Below are 23,694 nucleotides of genomic sequence, written 5' to 3' on the forward strand. Positions count from 1 at the left end.
TTTTAACTTTGAGCACCCGCCCCTTTAAACCTCTCTGCACGTCCCTGGTTTGTACACATATTTGTGAGGTTGTCTGTACCTGCAGCCAGTTGAAATGAGGAGTTGGTCGTAGCTCTGGACTGAACCATCATCAAATGTGACCGTCTTCTTGTCTGTGTCCACGGAAAGCGCCTGCAAACACATCAGCAACCAGTTTCAAAGCATGACTCAATCACATAGATAGCAAGTCATTCCCACATGTGTTGCTGTCCGGATGAAGATTTACCTCAAGGTCATAATGTCTATGAGATAAAACACAGATGCAAGCACATGCAGGATGTTGTCATACAGGAAGTACTCACTTCTTTCCTGAGCCACACCTCTATGTCATACTGATGGAAAAACTCCATCCTCCTCATCAGGATGCTGTCGCTCTCCACGTTCATCACCTGTGAAATCAGCGAAACTCCAGTGAAGTGAAGAAAATTCATAAAGAGACTTTCATGTGTTTGTGTCGAGTTATTCGCTGTGCTGAACCTTGCTCAGACGTGTTTTGTCGTAAGGTAGGAGGTCTTCTCTGGTCACCATGATGATCCTGCCACCAAAGTTTTCCTGCCGCAGCGTCTCAGCACAACTGAGTGAAGCGGCTCCTACACTTACACAAAACAACACACACACACACACAAAGGAAGCAAATCAGAGGCAACTCAATCTAATACCTGCACGTATCCATGTACAGCATACATGTACTTTTTTGCAGGATCAGAGAAGCATCTCATTTTCCTGACACATTTACTCAAATCCCAAGGCAAAATTGTTACATTTACTTATTTGTTGAGAGGACATGGTGGAAGATGCCAGTTAAGTGCCCAATTGAAGCCACACAACCACACACACATATTGGTCCACACTCACCTCCTCCCAGCAGCAGAACAGTGTGAGTAACTCCTGGGACTGCAGTGCCCATACGCTTTGTCCTTTTCTCCTGCCTGAGAGTCTGAATCATGGATCAAACACGTGGTCAGGTCATCAGTAGGTACCAACAGTGATATTTACAAACAGAAAATTATTCATGGGATATTATTTCAGTTGCCTAAAAATACACTCATGGTTGATTTCTTAGGTTCAAATCAAATCAGCCAGTCACATGAGACAGCCCTTCAGTGCATTTGTTCACTGCAACTTTCAGCTACAAACCAGTTTCCAAAAATGTGAATCAAAATAAAGCGTAAGAGTTTGAGTCAGTGATGAACTAAAAAGATAAAACTTGATATTTTAATGATTTTTAAGGGGAAAATGTGCTCAGTATGAATTTATTGACACGTCACACTTAAGAAAAGCAGGGAAATTCCACTCTGTAGCATCCTATTTTTTTAAAAACAACAAAATGATAAGTGTTTGGGGCCCAACTGTTTTAGTTTTTAAAGCAATATGCTCCCCATTTTTGATTAATCTGTGTTTTCAACTGCAAAGGTCCTCTTTTGTTAAGTTTTGTAATGTGCTAACTGTTTCAGTGGGTCACAGATTTGGGTTGCAGAAGTACCAGGAGTCTGCTATGTTGGAGTCAGGTCATCAACTGGTGTTTATCGCCTCCACCATAAAAATCCAGGTTCTCCCTCCAACAGTTACTCCCTGGCAATAATTTCAGCCTCTCTTTCCTGTAGCTGGGTTTTAACTAGTGTTCATGAATGCAGCGGGGAGCTGTGTTCAGTGACAAAGGTTTTCAGAATTAGTTGTGTATGGCCTTCTTTCCTCGCTGAAGAGATCGATACCAGGAGATTAAACTGGCCTCATATTACTAAAACAGAAAAGGTAACCTACTTACCTTTTTATTTATGGACACATACACTTTGCTGTTTTGAATATGGACCTTCAAAAGAGAAAATAAAAACATTTAAACAACAGCAAATGTGCTCATAAGCTTTGTATCAATCTGTCTCTCCGGTTCATACTTTGTGGCAAGGTAGACAGTCGATGCCGGGGTATTCCTCGAGATCGCCTGTGTGGACATTGAAACAGGAGCCGTGCCACGGGCAGCGCACTCTGTTCCCCGAAATAAAACCTGAACACACAAAGATGCGCACAAGAAAAATACAAGATGAAGACAAATTATTAAAACATAAGAAACACATATGAAGCTCAGACCAGTCTGATACCTTACAGTGTGCACAGACAAGATAAATTTCCTTAAATGACACTTTTCTGCCCACACAAGCACCCAGACTTGACTCAAGACTGAAATACATCTATGTCACAGAAATTCCTCTTCAGACTTCCTGTCTTCATACCTTTGCTAAGTGGAGCGCCGTAGTGTGTACACTGGTTCCCAATGGCGCTGTATTTACCCCCACTGCGCGTCAGCAGCACACCGTGATGTCCGACTTCAACTTCCATCATCCTGAGATAACACACACACACACACAGAGAGAGGTTTTTAATTTTTTAGAATAAGATAAATTTCATTGTTTGTACATCTAAGCTTGTTTAACACTTCAACTTGGTCTTTTCCTCCAGCCGTGGAAGCGTCGTGTCTGCAGGGATGGCTTTATCTGGACTGAAAAAAATATTTTTTTTTAAGTAAAATGCACCTGAAATGTATAAAATCAAAGGTTTATGTATTAAAATAATTCATCATTAATGGGTATAAACTGAATGCACACCTATCAAGTAAGTTAGTTGACCAGATTAGATTAAATGTAATGTTTTAGATTGAATTTATACAACAAAATTATGCACAAAAATTTACATGTAATCAAATTACATAAAGTTACCATTTTGGGCATAAATATTTTTTGAATACTTTGGGCTTTTTTATTTAAAAAAAACAAGTGCCCGATGAAAACTGTAGTCTGTGGGCCATCAACCTTTTGCTGATTCTGAAGTGTGGTGTGCCAGAAAAAGTCTGAAAACCAGAGCTTCAGTTCAGCCAGAGGACGTGGACACAGACAAGGTGGTCGTGTTATCCTCCTTATAAACTGTACTCACTTTGTTGATGCCTTACCCCTCCCCTGTTCCCGCAGAGGCTGTATTTTTTGATAAAACTGCAACCATGGGGAGTTTTTGACGGGGTACAATCAATGACAAGGCCTCCTGGTAGTATTTTCACTAAAACTGTCGTAGTATTGTTGGGTTTTAGACAGGTTCAATAGCCCAAGTGTCTCTGGCTCGTGTTTATGAGGCTGGTATTCACTGTCTGATCTACAGTTTTGACCAGATGGCACAGACATATATTCACTCCAGAGCTTTCATCTACTGGGACCCCCACTGTCATTTAGACCCCACAGAGTGTCTAAATAATCTAAATAAAGGGGGTTTTGTGGTCAAATGCGTTTTACACTGTGAGGTACATACAGCTCAGCCCCAAGGAAAATTCCCCTTTCTGTCAAAGAAAAGAAGGTTATGAGATGTCTTAATTTAAGAAAAAGAGAGGCCAAGAAATGTTGCTTTAGCAAAGAAAGAAATCTCTGAGCAAGACTCTTTGAGCTTAAATTGTAAGAAATAAATGTGGAAAATAACAAAAAAAAGTCTAATTTCTCAGACTGACCAGTAATAATAGAAAAAAGGGTTTATTCACAGAAATTAACCATTTTTGTGAGGACAAAAAACAACAACAAAAACGAAATAGATTGGACTCTTTGCCGGGCCGTTTCTGGTCCCTGTCCCTTTTGTTTGACATCCCTGCTATAAATCATTCAAGTGTTTTAGATGTCACACTGAGACCAGTTTAAAATTTATAGCAATAACTGTTTATGTGGTTAAAACACAAAGGCATATGTTTGCAGGTTCCCCATCCCCTCCTTACTGTCCATCCTGCAGGTCTGACTCCAGACAAACCACCTCTGTCAGCTCCTCTGATGGGTTCTCTGAATCAGAGTCCGTGAGCTCTCCGCGGGCTGCCCAAACACATTATAAATAAATAAATGAGTCATCAAATGAATGATCATCAGTTTACTTTCAGACACCACTCTGCTGAGGCTACTCACGCGGCTTGGTCGACATCTCTGTGATTCAGCTGTAAGAGCTCGCAGACACCAAGGCGAACCCCAGGGACATTAAAGGTTATTCAGACGCTCAGGTGGAAACAATTTGAGTCCTGCGTCACTTTGCTTTCCTCTCAGCAGATGAACAATGGGAGTCCATTTCCAAGGGAACCAGTCCATCCCCAACCTGCATCCCAGTTGGTCCAGTGAAAAGTAGATGATTTGGCTCTAATCACCCTGGAAAGTGTCTTCGGTGAGGCAGTGAGCGGAGAGTTTGGGCACTGTGGCGGCTCATGTTCAGCCGCCGTATTGTCGCAGAGAAAGGAGACCCTGCTCTTTTGTTTTTTTACAACGGCAGCACAGAGAAAGGCTGACGAGGCTGAACGCTGAATGGAGGGGCGACAAAGCAACACTTACTCAACCACAGGTGGGCATAATTCACTCTAAAGCAGAAACACTGAAGTCAGGCACTGTGGTCACATTCACACATGAGGCTGCACGTCTATCAGATTTTCGCCCATATGTGCCACAAGGAATTTCATTAAGAACATCCGGTGCAAACATCAAGTTTGCCATCAACTCGGCTTTCACAAAACGTTTCTTTTTTTAACATTGTTGAGATCACAGTTGTTGGAAAACTTGGCGTGTGTGTACATATGTGTGTGGGGCTAGTAGAGCTGCTGAACTGTTCAGCAGACCTAACAGTACTGCTGAAAAGATGTCATAAAGATGAAGCGAAAGTGAGTTATGAAAGCCAGGGTTGTTGTCCTTGAGAGGCAATCGTACCATTATGTGTCCACGGCCCTTTACTATCAGCTATGAGTTTATCACTATAGAAACAATATATGATATATAACAGTGACCTCACAGTGACACAAGCGTCTCATGCTCTCTTTTCATGAAGCGTGTTTCCACTGAGGTATGCACTGGACATGCGTGAGGTGAACTCCGCTCAACTATTGTTATGGATTTGAAATCAACACTTCTGCTCACTGGAGGCTCTGCCGGCTCTTTCAAACTGCTCAATGCAGTCATCAGAGTCCTGCCAACACCGCAGCCGGCACAGAGGAAAGCCTGGAAATGGAGGAATGTCAGCACGTCGTTAGCTCACAGCTGCCTGACAGGAGCGGGGGCTGTTTTATGGTTCGTAGAGGCGCGCAGCAGTCAGGGTAGTGTGGACGTTTGTTTTCTACTCGTGTGATATTCACTCTTCCTGTGGGCTCTCTCGCCCTGCAGCTTTTACCGTCACCCTCAGATGATGGCGGACCTGATCTCCTTTTGCTCCCTGCACTCCCACAGTCTTGTAGCTGTATCCACAGGTGATGCCCACACAAACACACGCACACACACACACATGCAAATGTGTATACATTGCATTTCAAAAAATAACTTGATAGCAGTTTAATACTTTAGCATTGTTTAAATACATTAGCCTGCACGCATATTTCTACCTCTCCTCCAGGGTATTTTATCCACGACTTCCTAGACATGGCCTTGAACCAGCCCTTCAAACAGTCCTGGGATCTACTCCTCCACCACTCTTTGGTAATGACCTTTGTGGGTCTAATGCTTGGGTGTGTTTTTGCTAACACAGTGTGAAAACATGAACCAACATACACTTTTTGTAACGGGAACACATCAGTTTATTTTACACAAAAACAGGGAATAATAATCCATCTATCTCAGTTAATAAGATACTTAAGATACTTCTCTCTTGTCCTTACAAATGTAAGTAAAAATTATGACCTCATAAGAGATCATAATGAGCTGCTTTTTGTTTTGTTTTTTACATTTTTGAATATGGAGGTAGAGTGATGCAGCTATTCACACGATAGGATTTGATAGGATTTTTTGGACAAGACCCTGCGGAGTTGAGATGCTGGTGGGGGTGAAGACGAAACCTGAGTTCAGTGAAGTGAAGATGAGAGATGAGTCTGAAAAGAGATCACAGATTTAAACAACGCAGACTGGAGGCTGATCGCCTCAAAGAAGCCAGGCAAGAAGAAAGTAGTAATGAAGAATATAACGATGTCAGTATTGAGATTGACAGCAGGGGAAAGTGGCAGTAATGAAATGAACAGACTAGCAGCCGAAGAGCCAGGAAAGCAGGCAGATGAGTGATTACAGATCTTCCTTATTGAACTTTCACATAAGCTTAATTTCTGTCATCCATTTAAAATACGGGATCTGAGTACTGTTTCATCTCCTGAGTGTGTAATCTAAGAACACAAGCACAAAGTTGAGTCAGTCTGGTGATAGCACTCATCCCATATCCGGGTGATAACGACGAGATCAGTGAGCGAAACCTCAGTCGTGCTGCTCTATGCTGTGATTTTACTGTCAGCGCATACAGCAGACCCGCTTTCAGGCAGCACATGTTGTGTCATGGTGCGTTTGCTCCTGACTGTGCTGCTAAGTATCTCTATGCAGGTTCTACTTTATCCAAAGACACAACGAGTTATTTATTTTTACGTGGGGAACTGTTAATCCTGCACAAGCCTTTCTGATCAAAGTTCAAGGTTCAAGTTTTATATGTTTGCGTCCAGTTTTCTCAGAGTGGGTCACCACATTCCTGAGGTTACCCAACAGTATATTCTCCTTCATCAAGTTTGGCTTGTTTTTAATTTATCCAGATACTTAATTCATTAAATTCGTGCAAAAAAAAAAAATCTCACAGAATGTTTAGTTACATAACTCTTTTACCAAACTTTATTTACAGCGATTTATTAACATTTTAAACTCTCTTCTGTTGTCATTCTGTTATTTCCTGCGGTATTATTTTCAATAGTGGGAGGGCAGCAGCGTCGCCTCTCAGCACGCATCAATAACAGCCAATATAAAACTGATAATTATGAGATCAATCAGCAGAGCCATCAGCTGGTGTGTGCTGGCACAGATCAGCTGATCTCAGGGGACGTGTGGAGATTGACAACCTGAAATTCATCCTCCAAATACTAATGATGGTGTGTAAAAATTCATTCATAAAAATTCATGATTATTAAAGGCTATAAAGCCTTTAATAATCATGGTCCAGCAGGTTTCTATATATCACTTACTGACATTCATTTCTGGCTGGTCTGAAATGAGCTAATTCACATTTTCCATGATTAAAACTTGTGATTTTTGCATGATTAACGTGTAAATAAAGTGTTGTATTGCTGTCTCTTTGCATGTGCTGTTTTAACATTTCTCTCAGGTGATCTCATGCTTCGGTTTGACTGTGACGTCCCGCCTCTATCTGGGTTTTGCAGCGGTGTCTCTGCTGGTAGAGATCAACTCGGTTTTCCTTCATCTCAGACAGCTCCTCATCCTCTCAGGACGGAGGAACAAGCCAGGCACTGAACTCACCGCCCCTCAGCCCTCTCTCGCCTACAGCATCACCAGCTGGCTCAACGTGGGAACGTAGGTGGTTCAGGAATTCTTTTTAGCAGGAAGAAATGATCTTTTTATGCGAGGTGGGAATAGATCATAAAGCACCTTTTTAAAAGCATTTTGAAGTGTTTTTGAATATGTTACATCAAATAAATGTTAATATTATGCAAACTTAGCCTGAGTAAAGCCTCGTTAATTTTTTTTAATGATGGCTTCATTTATTAAGGAGAGGAAAAAGCTAATTCCCCCGAAACCTAATAATTGGTTGTGTAACCAGAATTGTTGAGCTTAAAGTTGTGAGGCCTCCAGGAAACCATCCGCGCTCTACTTTTACTTCTTTAATCTGTTTCCTGAAAGGCCTGTTTTGTGTTTATCTGCCTGAAACTGTTGTCCAATAATCACAGATGTGCCAGTTTTATCCCAGCTGCTCCCACATCAATATCTCAGATACTGTGCAAGATACTGAATCCCAAGCTTTCACTATCTGGGCCTTGCATGGTGACTTTAGTGTAGACTGGTATCTGTCAGCTTGTTTCTTCTGTTTCATCTGCAGGTTTCTGGTGTTTCGTGCCTGCACGCTGGGCTGGATGAGCCGCTGGCTGGCCCGTCACAGTGAACACATTCCTCGTTATGTCCTGATGATGGGGGCCGCCGGCCTGAGTCTCATCTCCACCATGAACGTGGCGATGTTTTATAAAATGTTTAAAGCGGATATCCTCAAAAACATGCGCAATACCACTGAGAACCACTAGGGGGAAGCAGAGCTGTGTTACTCCTGCACAAGTGACTTGAATCCGTTTTCTACCTCATCACGTGGTTAACGCTGCACTTGCAATTCATTTTCTAAGCAAATATGTTTAGTTTACAGGCGTAACACAAAATAAAATAAAATAAAATGTGGATGCATAAGATAAAGTGTTTGGTGATACTATTTAGTCAGGAAATCCCTCTCATTTCAGTTTATAACCATTTGCAAAGCATCTGTGAAAAAGAAACGTGTGAATAAAAACAGCAGATATCTGTAACTTGATTGATTTATTTATAATTAAAATGAACTTCAGTGCTCTTCTGACATCATTTTTAAATATATGTAGTTTCTAAGATTCAGTTCAACACGTGACTCCAAAACTTATCTCTGTAAGCTTTAATTTGATATTTATTGTGATTTTTCTCCTGTAATTTTAAAGTGAACTGCAGTGGCAGGAGATATAGGAATAGAAGGAGGGGGAAAAGAAGTTAACATGCAATAAAACCCCAAACCAGACCAGTTTACAGTGAACTACATCATGATTCTCTTCTGCTGGAACATGGTAACCAGAGTGGGAGGTTTGCAGCTTGTGTTGGGCTGGATTTCTTCTCGCATGCGTGGCAGGTAAATCTTCTCCGTCCTGGACTCCCTCTCATAATAACGACACACCTTTAGATGCTCTGAGATAGGCGGCACATCCTGAAAGCACCACGTATCCACCGGAGAGAACAAGGTACTGAACTGCCAGACCTGCAGTGATGAACAGCGATGGAGATGCAACTAAATATAAGGTCCTGACTGCAAAAGTGGGATATCTCACATTTTATTTCACATTAAATCTTTCAGTGCTTTGATTGTCCAGAATGGTCACTATTACAGTAGTTTAAAAAATGAGGTGATTTGCAGGCCTCTGCTTTTCCAAACTGGGAAACCATTCAATCTGTCATTTTTATTTATTCTGAAGTTGCTTCAATTATATTTAGATAAGGGTGCTCTTTAGGGTGAAGTCAATATTTCTAATATAATCTGCTCCAAGTGGTCACAGCATGAATTATGTGATTCATGAAGTCAGAAAAAAAGACTCATGATTACAAAGATGTTAAATTGCATTCATTCAGTGACTTTTTGCTGTGAAATGTTGCATGAGCTTACTTCTTTGGCCTTCAACAATTAAACAGCCTGGTAAGAAACGTCAGCGTTGTGTTTTCTAAACTAAATGTAGCATCACTTGATTACTATCAAGGCAACCCTGCTACATGATGACAACAAGATCAACAATCATCTGGTTTCTTGTGCCTCCAGCTCAAAGCCAAACTTGCACTCGTCCCTCATATCTTCCTTCTTTTATGCTGTATTCTTGCCTTTATTTCTAATATTTACTTCTAATCTTAATTGCCCCTTGGGGATAAATAAAGTCTTTCTGATTCTGATAAACATGAAATATCTCGCATTATGTCTACTGTGAGTCCTGTTAGCGTGGCTCCAATCTTACCCTCTGCTTCACCCTCCACTTGGCTCCTCCATGAGAGTAGGTCTTCCTCTCCCAGCGGAGGGTGACCATCCCTCTCTCCTGCAGCTGAGAGGAGCACACCTGCCTCATGAGGTGGGACACCATAGCCAGCTGGGACAGGGAAAAGCTGTCCAGGAAACTGGCCACGTGGCACAGCACTTCGTAGGGAAGAGAGCTCAGCGAGTCGTCCGCTCCTCCCGCTCGACTGCCTCTCTTCCTCCAAGCAAAGCTGGTGGAGGCATCCATGCTCCTGGATGTCTGGGAAGTGTCACCCAGGCAAACAGAGGTGGTGGGAATCAGTCTGAAGCAGCCTAGATCATCGCTGAAAGTACAGACGAAACTGTGGTCTTTGAAAGAGTATTGGATTTTTATTTGCAGAGGATTAAAATGCTTTGACTCTGATCTCAGTTATAGATTGTTAAAATAAAAGTTATAGTAGCTTTAAGGTTAATTTATGCATCATATTTGTTATTTTCACAACAGTGTGATGTTAAAAGTGTGACTTGTGATGAAATAAAAGATTAACTGAAGTTCTGAAGCGTTGTTCAGTTTGATGCTTTCAATTTTATAGCCCAAAACCAAAATCAGGGACACCTTGCAAGCAATGAAATATAAGAGTGAAGCATTAAGAGCTAAACTTACAGATAGTGTATTTGTGTGCTTGTAGAAGCTACAAACATCCAAAAAGGAGAAAATATTACTCAAAGAGGCCAAAACATGACAGCTGTGCTCTGCATCTGCAGGATATGTGAACAGATAACTATGTGCAAAATGTTTAACTAGTCAGTTTGATAGTGTGTTTCTGCTGCCCTCAAGTGGTTACAAATAGTTGTTGCAGATTTACACGATTCACTTTGACATAAAGAGAAGTGTGGGGAAAAAAATCTACACGCGCCACGATTCAGCAGCTCAGATTCAGAAGCATCTTTAGCAGCAATAACGTGAAGTAATCATTTTCTGCAAGACTTTATGAGACTTTGATATCACTGTGCAGGAATCTTTGCCCACTCTTGTTTACAATGTTGTGTCATGGAGGTTTGTGGGCGCACGGTTATGCACGGCTCTCTTAAGTTCCCACCACAGCATTTGAATCAGTTTTTGGACGGGGTCATTGCAAAAGTACTTTCTTTCCCTGTACTTGAGATCATTGCCCTGTTGCATGACCCAGGCTCACATTTGACTCTTGAATACTTTGATATGGTTTTGTTTGTTCAAGTCAGTGGCTGCAGTGCACTCAGGTCATTTGGTTACAAAATAAGCGCAAACCATCACTCCTCCACCACCGTGCTTTAAAGTTAGTTTGAGGTGTTTGTGCTCACATGTTGCTTAGTTTCTGCCAAACCTCCACTGTGGACTCATCTGTACAAAGGACGTAATTAGTAAATGTACTTCACTGTTGCTTGCAAATGTTTTTCAGATTATTGCAGTTACTCTCTGCCCAGCACGAAAGTTTACACAGGAGTCTATGCACTCCTGTGTAAACTTTCTTTATCACATGACTGTATAAAGAGCTTTTTTATTTTCTACACAACTCTGAATTGATTTTTTTTTATTGTTTATAAAGCTCAGAAGGTGAATTAGAAATGTAACTGGGACACAGTGCAGTTAGAATGTGTACCCTGTACCCCTCTAACACGCTTCAGCTCACAGTTAAATTTGTTTACATTTCGATGAACTCTGTGATTTCTCTCACTTGTAGCTGATGGTGGCTTCGTGTGTGGAGGGCTGAAATCTCCTCTGGCTGTAGCTGCATCCCAAGTAAGCGAGCGGGCATCTCTGCTCGAACCATCCGTTTACACACATCTGGATATCACTGTGGACGTTCCTGCACACGACAGAACATTTTTTATTAGAAATAGATCACTTTGCTCTCACAGTATCAGATGGGGTTTAGAGCATCATTCTGAGTCAGTGACTGCTTTGTGTATTTCTTGTTCAGGTCTTAATCTCTTTAAACGATGCAAAACCTAAATATTTAAGAAAAAACAACTCACTTGTAATGTTTGCCATATTCTCTGCGCTGGAAGGTGTGTCCACAGAGGAAGGTGAAGGCGGAGCTGGCCTTGTGATGTCGGCTGGTGACGCTCTCCACCTGCAGCTGAAGGTGCAGCTCAAGCGGTTTGACAGCCGTCAGGTCGGCCAGCGAAGTGTTTCTCCGGAAAGGAGCCGACAGAAAGCTGTAGGTCTGCGTGCCTTCGTCTGTTAACAGACCGTCTGTGCACACGCTTTCTGCAATGAGGTGACCCCTCAGCTCCTTCTCCAGGGAGCACAGCAGAGAGGCCTGAGCAGCCAATCAAACAACAGAGGAATATTTCATCGGGGAGCTTCGTAGCTGGTGAGCATTAAACAACAACGAAAGCAAAAACGACTCTCATTTATTAAACATATGACAAATATGACATAAAACGTCATCAGTAAACAGTAACACTTGTTTGTTTACTCCGTACTTTGAGAAAACATGAATATTTGTTCTCTGCACATTTTGTTCCATTGGCTTGTGATGCTCCAGGATTTAAAATACAGTCTAAGAAGGTACAAGAAAGATATATTCCTGCTCAAGAACATGAAAGAAGTTTTTTCACTCACACTGTCGGCTTATAAAATGTAAAAAGAAATTAAAAGCCCTAAAAAACAACAACAACAACAAAAAAAAAAAACCAACAGTTCTTTCTGATATTGTCCTGCAGCAAAGCCACACTCTCCTCTTAGATAACCAACTTAAGTGGTTTATTTTATAATTTTTGCATGTGTCCCAGCACTAAAACCTACCGAAGAAAATAAAAATGAAAATAGAGATACATTTTTGTAAATGACCTGAAAGAACTCCAGTAAAAATCCAAGCCCATCTATCTATCTATCTCTTTCAGATGTCCTTCATGCGTACACCCCATCACTGGCCTACACTCAGCTTCAGCTCCTCTCCTGACGTCTTCTCGCTTCAAACTTATTACCATTCACCTTCATCAGCTAGACTGTTTTCATCAGGGTGTCAGCTGTAACCATCATGCTTTATATGTTTTACAATCATATTATTCCTGGCTTTTAAATCTCTTTTAATATTATTATTGTTGCATTTTGTTGTAAGGTGACCTTACAATTCAGGACAATGATTCAGCTCTATGAGGTTGCTGAATCATTTATAATGTTTAATTACTTTGACATACACGTCTTAGGACTGTGGATGGGAGCGCAGGAAGAACTAATGCACATGGAAAGTCTTAAACTCATTATGAGTAATGCAAAAGGAGGTATTGAGTCTGTGGAAATCCTTTACTGGACTTGTCTACAGAGCTTTTCAGCCATTCTGAATTCATGGGTCACCTCTCTAACAAAACTACAAAATGCACAGCATTAGCAACTATCTCGTGAAACAGAATGCAACATATATTCCTCTGGGGTCAATAGAGACTGAAAACTATAAAGCTAAAAGCAAGTAAGCAATCAAGCAAAACATATCATTTGTCATTTCATTTATTATATCATAATCATATAAAAATGTATATTTCTCCACTGAATTGCAACATCGCTACATGAACAATAAGCAGCTGTCTGCTGATAGGTCTGAATGCATGAATGAATCTGAATGAATCGTTGCTGTGTTCACTGCTTGTTTCTGCTGGACCTTAGTGACTTTTTTAAAGCCTTTGCAGGTCTAAAAAGGACAATTTTACAAAAAGTCTACAAGGAGGTTCAATTTCTTTGCCTCACCTGAACTTCCTCCCACACTGGCATTGCCTCTAGTGCCACCCCCAGGTCACTGGTATCCACAGCTTTGCTCTCTCTTTTGTAAAAACCTGGGTTGCGGATGCGGCTCTGCTTGGCAGAAAAGCTGGTCGGGACTTTGAAAGTGCGCACAGTGATGATCTTCATTGGCTCCAGGCGCTCATATGTAAACTTCTTCTTGTTCAGAGTGCTGGTCAGCAGTTTGCAGGTGTTTGATGATGTTGCACCTCCACAGGTATCTGCTTTATCTTCTTCCATAACGGTGCTCAAGCCTTTCCCCCTCCCTTTAGCCAGTCCCCGTCCCCTTCCTGCCACAGCTGTCCCCTCAGTTTCCCTGCATCCACCCATCTCCATGCTGAACATTCGCTCCCAGGCGCTGTAATTTTCAAGATGATCAGCCTCTATTCCTGATGCCCTTGCAAGAGCCTCTCTTTCTTCCTGTGTAAGCCCCTGCTCATATTGGACCTGAACCTCTTCCTCCTCATCTTCTTCTTCTTCTTCTTCTTTGTCATCAGGGGTATTATCATTCAAATTGTACGTGTTAAAAGAGGCCCAGGCGAGCTCACTGGCTTGTTTTGCAGCTGCCCTTTCTGCTGCCTCCTTCTCCAACATGGCCTTTTTCTTCCTCTCCTTTTCCTTCCTTCTCTCCTCCTCCATCCTCCTTTCCTCCCTCTCCTCCTCCTCCACACACTGGATCAGCTCTGGGAACAGTTTCTTCATCTTCATGGAGTGAAAGAGGCAGTCCTGGTCTTTCAGAGCCAAGGCCAGGTCCAGACACCTTCCCTGCGCTCTTTCTCTGAGCAGGTTTTCATGCAGCTCCATGTTTGGGAAGGAGTGGGCGTCATTGGCTGGCCAGCGGTTCCACTCCATGGAGCAGCACACCACGCTGGCCGGGCACACCTGGAGGTGAGCTGCCCGTGAAGAGCGAGGCAATTGGATCGGGCAGCCGTACTCAGCGTTGATGCAGGGCACCCTCACATTAGGGCAGAGCAGCAGGTGATCCTCTTCTTTGCACAGGTGGAAGAGAGCGCCACAGAGCAGACGGCAGGGGATGACTGCGCAGCACACAGAGGCCTCTACCCGAGCCCTGCAGCGGCGGCTGTAGCAGGAATCACAGTGGATGTGGTGGCGCACCTTGGAGGCCCGAGAACGGTGACTCTGATTTGAATGAGAAAATAAACAGGAGGAGCCAGCCGTGTAAGAATGATGACTTACTCAAAAAGCAACACAAGACATTAAAACACAACTCATTAAAGCTGAAATATGTAGAAGAATTAGGTGAAGAAGGAGTCAATGTCGCACGTTCTGTTTCTAACCTGACTTTCTTTCTGCACATCGTGTTGGCTGCTACATTGACTGACTATCCCGTCTTGAGCTACAAAGTGATATCATAGAAAAATCTGTGCTGTTGCACAATCATACTGGACATGCTTTTGCATGTTGGATGCCCAAGAACGATCACTCTGATTTGGAAAAACTAAGAGAGACCAGACTGATTTTTCAGGAGGTCTTACTAAGCCAGCTTCTTTTGTCAATTTTTAAAAGTAGAAACAATAGATGTATAACAAGACAGGTTTAAAAAAGATTTCGGCAAACAACATATGTGTTCAATGGAGAGATGACAAACATAACACACCTCATGTGACAAATGTAAAGCTGCTGAAGGAAAAACAACCAACAGCGTTTTGAAATTTTTTGGGGGATCTGACGACTGCAAAAATGAAATCATACCATTTTTTCAGATCCTCTGGTGCCAGGTCTCTGAAGCTGCAGGTCTGCCCTGCGAACAGAAAGGAAACTGTTAATCAGACTGAGCCCAGTGCATGTAAATGGACAATCAGAGGATATCAGCAGAATCCTGTGGCGTAAGATCCAAAGAAGGTTTGAGGTTTGAAAGGAGAGAAAGTCCTCGCACTCCTTCTGGTACTTTTAAAGACCAAGTGTTTCCATGTGTGTCTGTTATGTGTGTTTGTGTGTTATAAATAGAGCTCAGCACTGACTGAGAAATCTTATACGGGTGGTCAGAGACATGGTTTGGGTTACTGGTCTTCTCAGACACTTGCATCAGAAATCTGCCTACTTTCATTCTGCGCGCAGCAAAACGAGGCAGATTCTTGCTTAATATCCAAACGGAGTCCTCTAGTGGATATTTAAGTGTTGTCAAAACACTGTCAAAGTGAATTTATTTTGCAGTTGTTGCAGCAGAGGCTGAGCTACTTGTTCTAATGTACTTGTACTAACAAACTTGTGCTCGGACACATAAACTCAGGCAGTGAATACGGAGATAGGAAGTCTTGTATAAAGTTTGGCACCTGTGGCTCCCCGCTGCAGCAATGTTGAGAAGCTGAGCACGGAGTTATTTCTACTTGTGAACCTGCTTGTGCTGCTTGGCTAATTATAACCTACCAGTTCAAAGAGCACGGGGACAGAAAGCAACGTTATAAAACCAAAGAGAAAAAAACAACTCGTCCGTGCTGTCCAACCGGTAAGGTATTCGTCGAGACGGTTTGACTCCATTGTGAATGTGCTGAAATTCTCTGAGATTACCTGGTTTCATCTCTAATTTGAAAGGATTCCAGTGAAACTGCTCGAACAAGTGATAAAAGTGGAGAAGTGAAATATTTCAGCTGATCTAAGTGCTCGTCTGACTTGTACGTGTCGAGATTTACAGCCACACAGGCCATAGCTCGTTCTGGGTGTCTTTAAAACTGCACCAGAGCCAAGTGACATTTGTTTTACGCTTAGTGCAAAAGCTGCTGCATCAGTGTAGAAATGCTGCCCAGAACTTATTTGCCTGCTTGTTTTGCCTGTTTTAGGTCATTATTGTCAGAGTCTACTTGTTACTGAACAGGAAAGCAAAACAGTGGGAAACTGTTTTGACTTTCACAATATTTTTTTTGCAGATGTTCCTTCAGTTTTTAAAACCATGTCCGGTCAGGATGGCATGGTGGTGCAGCGGTTAGGACTGTTGCTTCACAGACTGTCGTTCTAGGTTTGAATCGAGAGGTTGCTCTGCTTTCTCTGTCTGTACCGATTTCTTGATAGATTCCAGTTACAACTTCCCCTCTGCAGCTCGGGATCGGACAAGAGGTTTAGAAAACATTTAGATTCTCAAGTCGTGCAAAAGGGTAGTAATATGTTTTGTTTGAACACCTCTGACACATCCTGGCAGCAACCAGACTGAGAAGCATGAACTCTCCAAAGGATTCTGTTGTGTGACTTTGGAGTTTTTCACCCTTTTATGCAGACAAATGTACAGAAACAAATTTGTGGGTTTGAATGAGTGCGAGATGAACTAAGTAAAAAATTTTAATGGTTTATGGCAACATATGAGCTTCGGTTTTGTTCATTTTTCTTTGTTTACTTGTCTTTAACAATCTGATATACTGTACGTGACCAGTGATGATGGATTGCATGTGGATTAAATGTGGCCTATATTATTCAGTGTTGGGATGATGTCACAGAAAGGTCATATCATGTCATATCATGCTTGACAGAAATGTCAATCATATACATTTGCTTTGTATTTTCTTCTTGCAGAGTTAGAAAACCAGCTGAAGTCCCGTTAATATGGTGAGTCAGACTTTATCTGAATTAAAGATTGAAGCTCATAGAGCTTTAAAGGTGGAGTATGTAAGATTATTGGTTTTAAAGATTATTTAAACCAATGGACAAACCTGCTTCCATCTCATATATACATATGTCTACTCAGATACAGAATAATGTAGATAATTCACTGCTAATGCTATTTTCTGATATCCCACTGTCCTCCACTCATTATTATAATGACTTATGTGTGGTATTAAGGACAGTGTTATTACTATTGTACTATCAAGACTAGACAACCCCATTGCCTAGCTCTAATAGATCTATGTATTATTATGATATTATCATTGTTGTATCTTAAAGATAATGGAAATAATCATGCATGCATGTAACTTGAACTCCCCACCTTTCCAAGCTACCCCCTTTTGAATATAGTAACTATATAGTCTAACTGAGATAACCCCCATCACTCTTTTCATTGTTAAATTCTCTGATCCTCTGAGTTTAATATGATCAACAAACCACTTATACTGTAAGGAGGCTGTCCCCCGACTCCGATCAGGTCTGGGGGTGAACCAGAGCTCTGAAACTGGACTTGTAACAGTTGTAATTCCTGCATTATGCGCACCATAGAAAAGATTTCCACTTACAAACCATCACTCTTGACCTCAGTGACCTTTTGTGCCAGAGCTATCCTCTGAGTATAGTCTCTGACTGACTGTCTCTGTAGTAGTTTTACAATCATTATTACTGTTATATTCCCTTTTTTCACCCATCCTAAGTGCATTTATTTTGGACTGAAGAGAAATGAGGACCCTCACACTCAACACACACTCTCACATTCACACCACACCTATTCTCTTTACCTGCTCTGTCTCGTCTTGTTGGTTGTCATATATCTTTCTCTAAGTATCCTAATCCATGTGATGTCCTACTCCTTTTGTGGTATTCTTCAAAATAAGGTTTATTTAAAAAAACGATTCAAATATTATTAAATTAACAACAGATTATGAAACAACAGATCATGTGTATTGTGTTGTAGAGATATCCACCAAAGTTTGCATGCTAATAGCACATGCTATCAGTTTGTATCTAAAGACTAAATTGAGAGCTAAAATGAGAGCAAGAAGCAGTGCAAACAGGTTATGCCTATGATGCCAGACCAACATAGAGTTCTGAAGCATCCCTTTATTCCAGGGAATTTCACATATTGCACCTTTAATGAGCCATATTTTCATATATTGTAAACATCTTGTCATCACTGAATCATTCTGGGTTTTTTCCTGATCCAAATCAGAGTCGGCGTTCTCGGGCCTCCAGGATGCAGCAGCACATCCACTGTGATTCCTGCTACAGCCGCCGCTGCAGGGCTCGGGTGGAGGCCTCTGTGTGCTGTGCGGTCACCCCCTGCCGTCTGCACTGTGGCGCCCTCTTCCACCTGTGCAAAGAAGAGGATCACCTGCTGCTCTGCCCTAATGTGAGGGTGCCCTGCATCAATGCTGCGTACGGATGCCCTGTTCAGCTGCCTCGCTCCTCACGGGCATCCCACCTCCAGGTGTGCCCGGCCAGCGTGGTGTGCTGCACCATGGAGTGGCTCCGTTGGCCGACCGATGACACAAACCCACACAGCCACAAAGCCCTGCAGGACAACTTGGTGAAAGAAAGTGAGGGACAGGAGGAGGCTCTGGACCTTGCCATGGCCATAATCGATCAAAAAGACCTTTACAGCCGCCTAAAAATGAAGCCGCTCTATCCGGAGCTGACAGAGGAGGAAGAGGAGGAAATAAATGATGAGATGAAAGAGGAAGCAGCAGCTGGTGGAGTAGTCAATGGTGTCGTAATCGAAGATACCAGTGATGGTGGGTAATAGTGGTGCTTTTCAAAAGATGCTTTCCCTAACAAAATCTGCCTAAGAGTTACTGAAAACCTAAAACCCATGAGAGATTAAAAATTAATTGAATTTTGTGAGATTAAAATCATGTTTCAGGTACTCTAAAAATAGATTTGTGATAAATAAATCCTTAACACTTCTATCAGCACAGAATATTTCTGGATTAAACTAAAACATCTTCAACTGTTTTTGAATGTTTTTGAAACTCAGTAAAGTTCAGTTTCTCTCTTTGAAAAGTGTATTTCATTTATTTTTTCTCTCCAGGTCTTCCTAAAAACACCTCCTGTGAGCATAGTGGTGCTGAACAGACTGTACCAAACAGTGCTGTGCAAGGTTCAGGCATCAACAAAGATAAATATGACCTGTTCGAGATGATGTTCAGCATGGACAGAGGCGGCTGTGAGGCCGCTCAGGAAAATCTGAACAACCCCAAACAAAACCCAAACGTTGGTGACAAGGGAAAAACTCAGAGTGGCAGAAATCCAAAAGGGACTGAGAGGCAGGACGCAGAGAATGACAGCTCTGCTGCCAAAAACTGTCCCCCAGTGGACACCAGTAAGACCGGGATGGCCCCATGGCAGGAGGGAGTGCTGGACCGTTTGGGGCAGGAACTCACACCACAGGAGTACAACATGTACGTGGTGCATCATGGTCGCATGCTGCTAGCCTTTGGACAAATCGAGGCCTGTACTCCAAGGGAGAAAGACTTTGTGTACGGCAGCTTGGAGCCTATTCCAGTCCAGACACTGCGCTCATTCAAGGTGATGAAACTACATTCATTTATTTTTATTGTAAAACAGAAATAGGACAGAACAGGATGTTTAAGTGCCACTGTTGCCTTACTTAAAAAAAAAGAAAAGAATTGCTACTACGTCTCTCATTTTTCATGTGCAAAATTCAAGGTTTTGAGGATAGATGGATAGACGCCACTAGGACGTCATTTCCATCCGTGTATGACCATTCAGACCAGTTCTAAACAGTCCAAAATCTAAACTAGACTTTAAGAGCTCCTTTTACATCTGATTTTGGGTTTTAACTAAGAGCAGGAAGTGGAAAATGAAAACGTTAAGAGTGAAGCACAAATAACAGCTGCTAAAAGCTCCAACCAAAGACAAATTGCACTCAACAATGTTAAAATCCAAACAGACTTATTACCAAGTATCCAACACTCAAAGCTGAGGTTTGCAGGAAAAAAGAAATATATAGTATTTACTGAGGTTTCTTATTGCTATGGAAGCTTCTTTGTCCCACAAAAAACTGCATTCAAAATTTCTAAAACTTCTAAATTTCAACTTACTCGCTTAAACTTCTGAGAAAAGAGGTCAAAATCAACAAAAGAACTTTAAATTACAGTCTCCATTTCTGATTTGTGTCATACTTTTTAAAGTGAGTAGCTGGACGGTGTTTGAAGACAACTCCATCACTTCAATTCAAACTAATACCATAATAATACATTAGCGACCAAAGCAATTACAAATCTTTGCCAACTGGCTGGTAATTCACCAGTGGTTGCCAGATGGTTGCAGACCAGTCTTCATTTTGACTGGAACAATTGTCACATGTTCAAATATTAATGGTATATAATATATAATATAGTTAGTGGTTACATGTGTCCAAAACCCCACTAACAAAGTGAATCTTTCAAAACTTGGCTAATTGATTTTATATAATATTTGTGGGTGTGGCTTCAAAGCTAAGCATAGACTGGGGAGATAAATAAAACCCTTCTCTTGGGCTGCAGCAACATAAGTTACTGTTTAACAAACTGATAATTGTTAACTGAGTCCAGAGTCTGTTTGATTTGAGACTCACTATTAATTGATCGATAAGTAGCTGTAGCTAAAAGGTCCCATAAAACTACTGTTAAAATCAACAGTGTGTTCACACCAAACGCAATCCGGTTGTTCAGTGATGACGCGACGAATCCTACTTCCGGGTCTAAAGTAGTCTGCGTTTAATATGGCTTTTGTGTTGCTAACATGTTTAATGTTATGTATTTTCTTCTATTTGATCTCAAAAAGCTCCTAAAACAGTCAGTGATCACTGTTGACCTCCCTCGGCTTTTATTACCGCTAATCATTTATTTAAGCTCAGTTTTTAAAACCTTAGGATGTAACTACAGCCCAGTCCATGCAGCAGTATATGAATGACTAACCTCGTGTTGTGGATGGATTATCTCAGTTGTTCTCCTGGCTGAAGTTTGGTCCTTTTACAGCATCCTGCCATGCGACTACATTTGTTTCTGACCACCGAGAAAACTCACGTTAACTTTTATCGAGTGGAAAAAAAAGTTAGCTTGTTTATATTATGCTAACATAGCTATGTCGCTAGCGGTCACGTAGCACATCATTATATACCAGCTAGCCCAACTTCAGTAACCCTACAAACGTCACTGCTGTTTAGTTTTCTGTCTTCATTTATGCTGGAAGTGATAAGAAAGCTGTACGTTTTAATTTGTTTCCAAAACCCAGCAGTCAGGACATGCTATATTGTATTTAGATAGAAGCTAGCGAGCTAACTCCCTGCTAACTTCTAACTCCGTTAAATGTCATAAATTCCGTTTTCATGGATGCCTGGATGTTAAACTCAATTGTTACACCTGGTAGAGCAGAACGCTGATCATTTTATTAAAGATGAAAGACTTTAGACAGTTTTTCAACTCTCAGTAATGCCACAGTGATCGTTTGATATATGGACCTGCAGCGGAGTTTAGACCCAGACACGGCTAGTGACGTCAGACTGAACAACCGGATAGACACGAGCGAAAACGCCCCAAACGCCCCTAATTTGACTCGTGCACATTCGCACCTCAACACGTGTCCAAGAAAAAGCCATCGCGCCTGCGCCTCAAAATTGCATATTTTGATGCGCGTGAACCGGAAATGTGGGAGGAAGTTGTGCCAGACAGTATCTTTGCAAGATGGCAGCTGTCGAGCTAGAGCTTGGAGAGTCTCCCTTCTCTATGTACTGTGGAGAGCAGTGCAGCGGCGTAAAATACGTCCTCGCCGTACCTGGGTCCATCAGGTCCTCCAGAGGCGTGAGCAGTTTGGTGAGTTTCACCATTTGCTCCAGGAGCTGCGCCTGGATGACGGCCGATTCCAGCGATACCACGTCTTTCACTCGCCAGTTTGAGGACCTGCTTTCCCGCGTCAGTCCCAGAATCTCCGCCTAGACACCAACTACAGGCGCTCAATCCTACCTGCAGAGCGCCTGTCCATCTGCTTGAAGTTAGTAAAAGTGTTTAATACTTAGTCCTTTATTGATACCTGTGCTAATATATGCTAAACCATCCGTTTATACACTGCTAACATGGGTGTGCTATGCTAACAGTGAATGCATCGGTGTTTACTGAAAGCAAACTGTGGTACAGAGACGACTGTGTATAATATTTCTAGTGATACTCGAAAGGTCTCATCAAGTCCCGATTTAATTCGATTTATGCTGTTATCAGTGTTTACAATGATAGCACGGCTGTGGTGTCATATCAATATATGCTCTCGGTGTTTGCTGATAGCAAACTGGTATGAGGACCACTGTGAGTTAACCTTTGTAGTGATACTAACTCCTTTTTTTTATTTAGACCAGGTTTAATTCTGGGATAGTTGAATATTTCTATATAATCCCCGCAGACTGTTTTAGATTATATCTAATATACATTATGTAATTATCATTATAATTACAAAATGTTTTATGTAAGATTTATGTTTTGTAATTTAAATCTGACATCACAAAAGTGTTTTGGAATTTCAATAATGTATTTGTAACTGCAGTATAACACTAATTTTAAGCAATTTTGTCCAGGTTCCTTGCCACCGGGGACTCCTTCAGGACCATCGCGTTCAGTTTTCGAGTTGGTGTCTCCACGGTGAGCCAGATCATCCCCCAGGTAGCAACGGCCATCTGGGACTGTCTAGTGGATGATTTCATGGCTGTGCCTTCACCTGGAGACTGGCGGTCCACAGCAGAGAGGGATCCCAGCAGCGCTGGAACTTCCCTCTCTGCTGTGGAGCTCCGGATGGTTCTCCTTGCAGTTGTGGATGCAAGGTATCGCTTCCGCGTTATTGATGTTGGGGGGTACGGGAGGACCCGGTGGTATTCTGGCCAACTCCACCTTTGGTCAGGCTCTTCGGGCTGGGACTCTGCCTCCTGACCAGCCTCTACCTGGTGGAGAACACCGTGGAGCCCAGCCCCATGTCTTTGTGGCTGATGAAGCGTTCCCGCTGTGGCGTGAGCTCATGAGGCCTTTCCCTGGACGCCTCCTCCCTCTAGAGAAGAACCTCCACTCCAGGGCCAGGATGAGAGTGGAGGGTGCCTTCAGTGTCCTCTCCTCACAGTAGAGGTTGTATCGGCGCTCAATGGAGCTCCGTCCTGAAATTGCGGAGAAGTGTGTGAAGGCAACGTGTGTTCTCCACAATTTTCTGCACTGTTTGAATGAGAGAGGGGCACCTGCTGTGAGGGGTGTGGCACCTGCTGTGGTGGAGCCGTTGCAAGGCCTGGGTCGTGTAGCAGCAAACAACTCCTCCAGAGAGGCTGTCCTGGTGAGGGAGAAATTCATGGCCCACTTCTCAGCGTAAGGAGCTGTGTCTTAGCAACCAAAGGAGTAGCCTGTTTGAAGTCCGAGTGACTTCCCCACAACGGCTCTTTTAAGAGCCACCCACAAACCTCTAAAGAGTGTTCTTGTCTTTTTCAATTTTTCTTAATAAATGGAGCTCTACTCCAAAACAAACTAACCTCTTTTTACTCTCTTAAGTAACTTGTCTTCACTATGTTCCTATATACAGTGTGATGCAAAAGTTTGAGCAACCTTATTAATAGTCATTTTCCTGTATGAATCGCTGTTACAATGAAAAATGTCACTTGCATATATCATATAGGAGACACACACATTGATATACACTAAATACACTCAACAAAAATATAAACGCAACACCTTTGTTACTGCTCC

The 23,694-nt window shown here is 42.2% G+C and overlaps 4 protein-coding genes across 4 annotated transcripts in view; 2 read left to right on the forward strand and 2 right to left on the reverse strand.

Annotated features, from left to right (window-relative positions):
* The window catches only part of aifm5 (apoptosis inducing factor mitochondria associated 5), a 14,085-nt gene extending 10,107 nt beyond the window's left edge, over nt 1–3,978 (reverse strand). Inside the window, exons 1-9 of the mRNA XM_005727941.1 lie at nt 3,963–3,978; nt 3,782–3,872; nt 2,268–2,377; nt 1,932–2,041; nt 1,805–1,849; nt 895–976; nt 517–629; nt 342–428; nt 80–171 (exon numbers count right to left, since the gene is read on the reverse strand). Of these exons, the coding sequence (XP_005727998.1) occupies nt 80–171; nt 342–428; nt 517–629; nt 895–976; nt 1,805–1,849; nt 1,932–2,041; nt 2,268–2,377; nt 3,782–3,872; nt 3,963–3,978 (746 nt within the window). The remainder of the gene's footprint in view (nt 1–79; nt 172–341; nt 429–516; nt 630–894; nt 977–1,804; nt 1,850–1,931; nt 2,042–2,267; nt 2,378–3,781; nt 3,873–3,962) is intronic.
* Nucleotides 3,979–4,923: 945 nt separating this feature from the next.
* Nucleotides 4,924–8,083, forward strand: LOC102212781 (TLC domain-containing protein 2-like). The gene is made up of 5 exons (XM_005727942.1): nt 4,924–5,102; nt 5,196–5,278; nt 5,422–5,504; nt 7,156–7,361; nt 7,885–8,083. The coding sequence occupies exons 1-5, from the start codon at nt 4,924–4,926 to the stop codon at nt 8,081–8,083; spliced, it is 750 nt and encodes a 249-aa protein (XP_005727999.1).
* A 292-nt stretch (nt 8,084–8,375) lies between these two features.
* LOC102200462 (F-box only protein 40-like) lies at nt 8,376–15,268 on the reverse strand. Its single transcript, XM_005727894.1, has 6 exons — nt 15,044–15,268; nt 13,298–14,470; nt 11,584–11,870; nt 11,283–11,414; nt 9,572–9,911; nt 8,376–8,829 (listed from the first exon to the last, which is right to left on the reverse strand). The coding sequence occupies exons 1-6, from the start codon at nt 15,044–15,046 to the stop codon at nt 8,611–8,613; spliced, it is 2,154 nt and encodes a 717-aa protein (XP_005727951.1). The 5' UTR covers nt 15,047–15,268; the 3' UTR covers nt 8,376–8,610.
* A 332-nt stretch (nt 15,269–15,600) lies between these two features.
* The window catches only part of LOC102200735 (F-box only protein 40-like), a 14,940-nt gene continuing 6,846 nt past the window's right edge, over nt 15,601–23,694 (forward strand). Inside the window, exons 1-4 of the mRNA XM_005727895.1 lie at nt 15,601–15,797; nt 16,853–16,885; nt 18,156–18,717; nt 19,014–19,510. Of these exons, the coding sequence (XP_005727952.1) occupies nt 16,883–16,885; nt 18,156–18,717; nt 19,014–19,510 (1,062 nt within the window). The 5' untranslated portion in view covers nt 15,601–15,797; nt 16,853–16,882. The remainder of the gene's footprint in view (nt 15,798–16,852; nt 16,886–18,155; nt 18,718–19,013; nt 19,511–23,694) is intronic.

Source organism: Pundamilia nyererei, unplaced genomic scaffold (assembly GCF_000239375.1).
Source record: "Pundamilia nyererei isolate P.nyererei 1_Seehausen unplaced genomic scaffold, PunNye1.0 scaffold00026, whole genome shotgun sequence".
Taxonomy (NCBI): Eukaryota; Metazoa; Chordata; class Actinopteri; order Cichliformes; family Cichlidae; genus Pundamilia; species Pundamilia nyererei.

Excerpts from the sequence above, each read along its gene's own strand:
- LOC102200462 (XM_005727894.1), bottom strand. Across the intron at positions 9,912-11,282 it reads GAAGCCACCATCAGCTACAA|CGATGATCTAGGCTGCTTCA; the intron begins GTGAGAGAAATC and ends CTGTACTTTCAG. Across the intron at positions 8,830-9,571 it reads AGTGGAGGGTGAAGCAGAGG|GTCTGGCAGTTCAGTACCTT; the intron begins GTAAGATTGGAG and ends TCATCACTGCAG.
- LOC102212781 (XM_005727942.1), top strand. The coding sequence starts at position 4,924 with ATGGATTTGAAATCAACACTTCTGCTCACTGGAGGCTCTGCCGGCTCT. Across the intron at positions 5,103-5,195 it reads GGAGCGGGGGCTGTTTTATG|CTTTTACCGTCACCCTCAGA; the intron begins GTTCGTAGAGGC and ends CTCGCCCTGCAG. Across the intron at positions 5,279-5,421 it reads TCTTGTAGCTGTATCCACAG|GGTATTTTATCCACGACTTC; the intron begins GTGATGCCCACA and ends CCTCTCCTCCAG.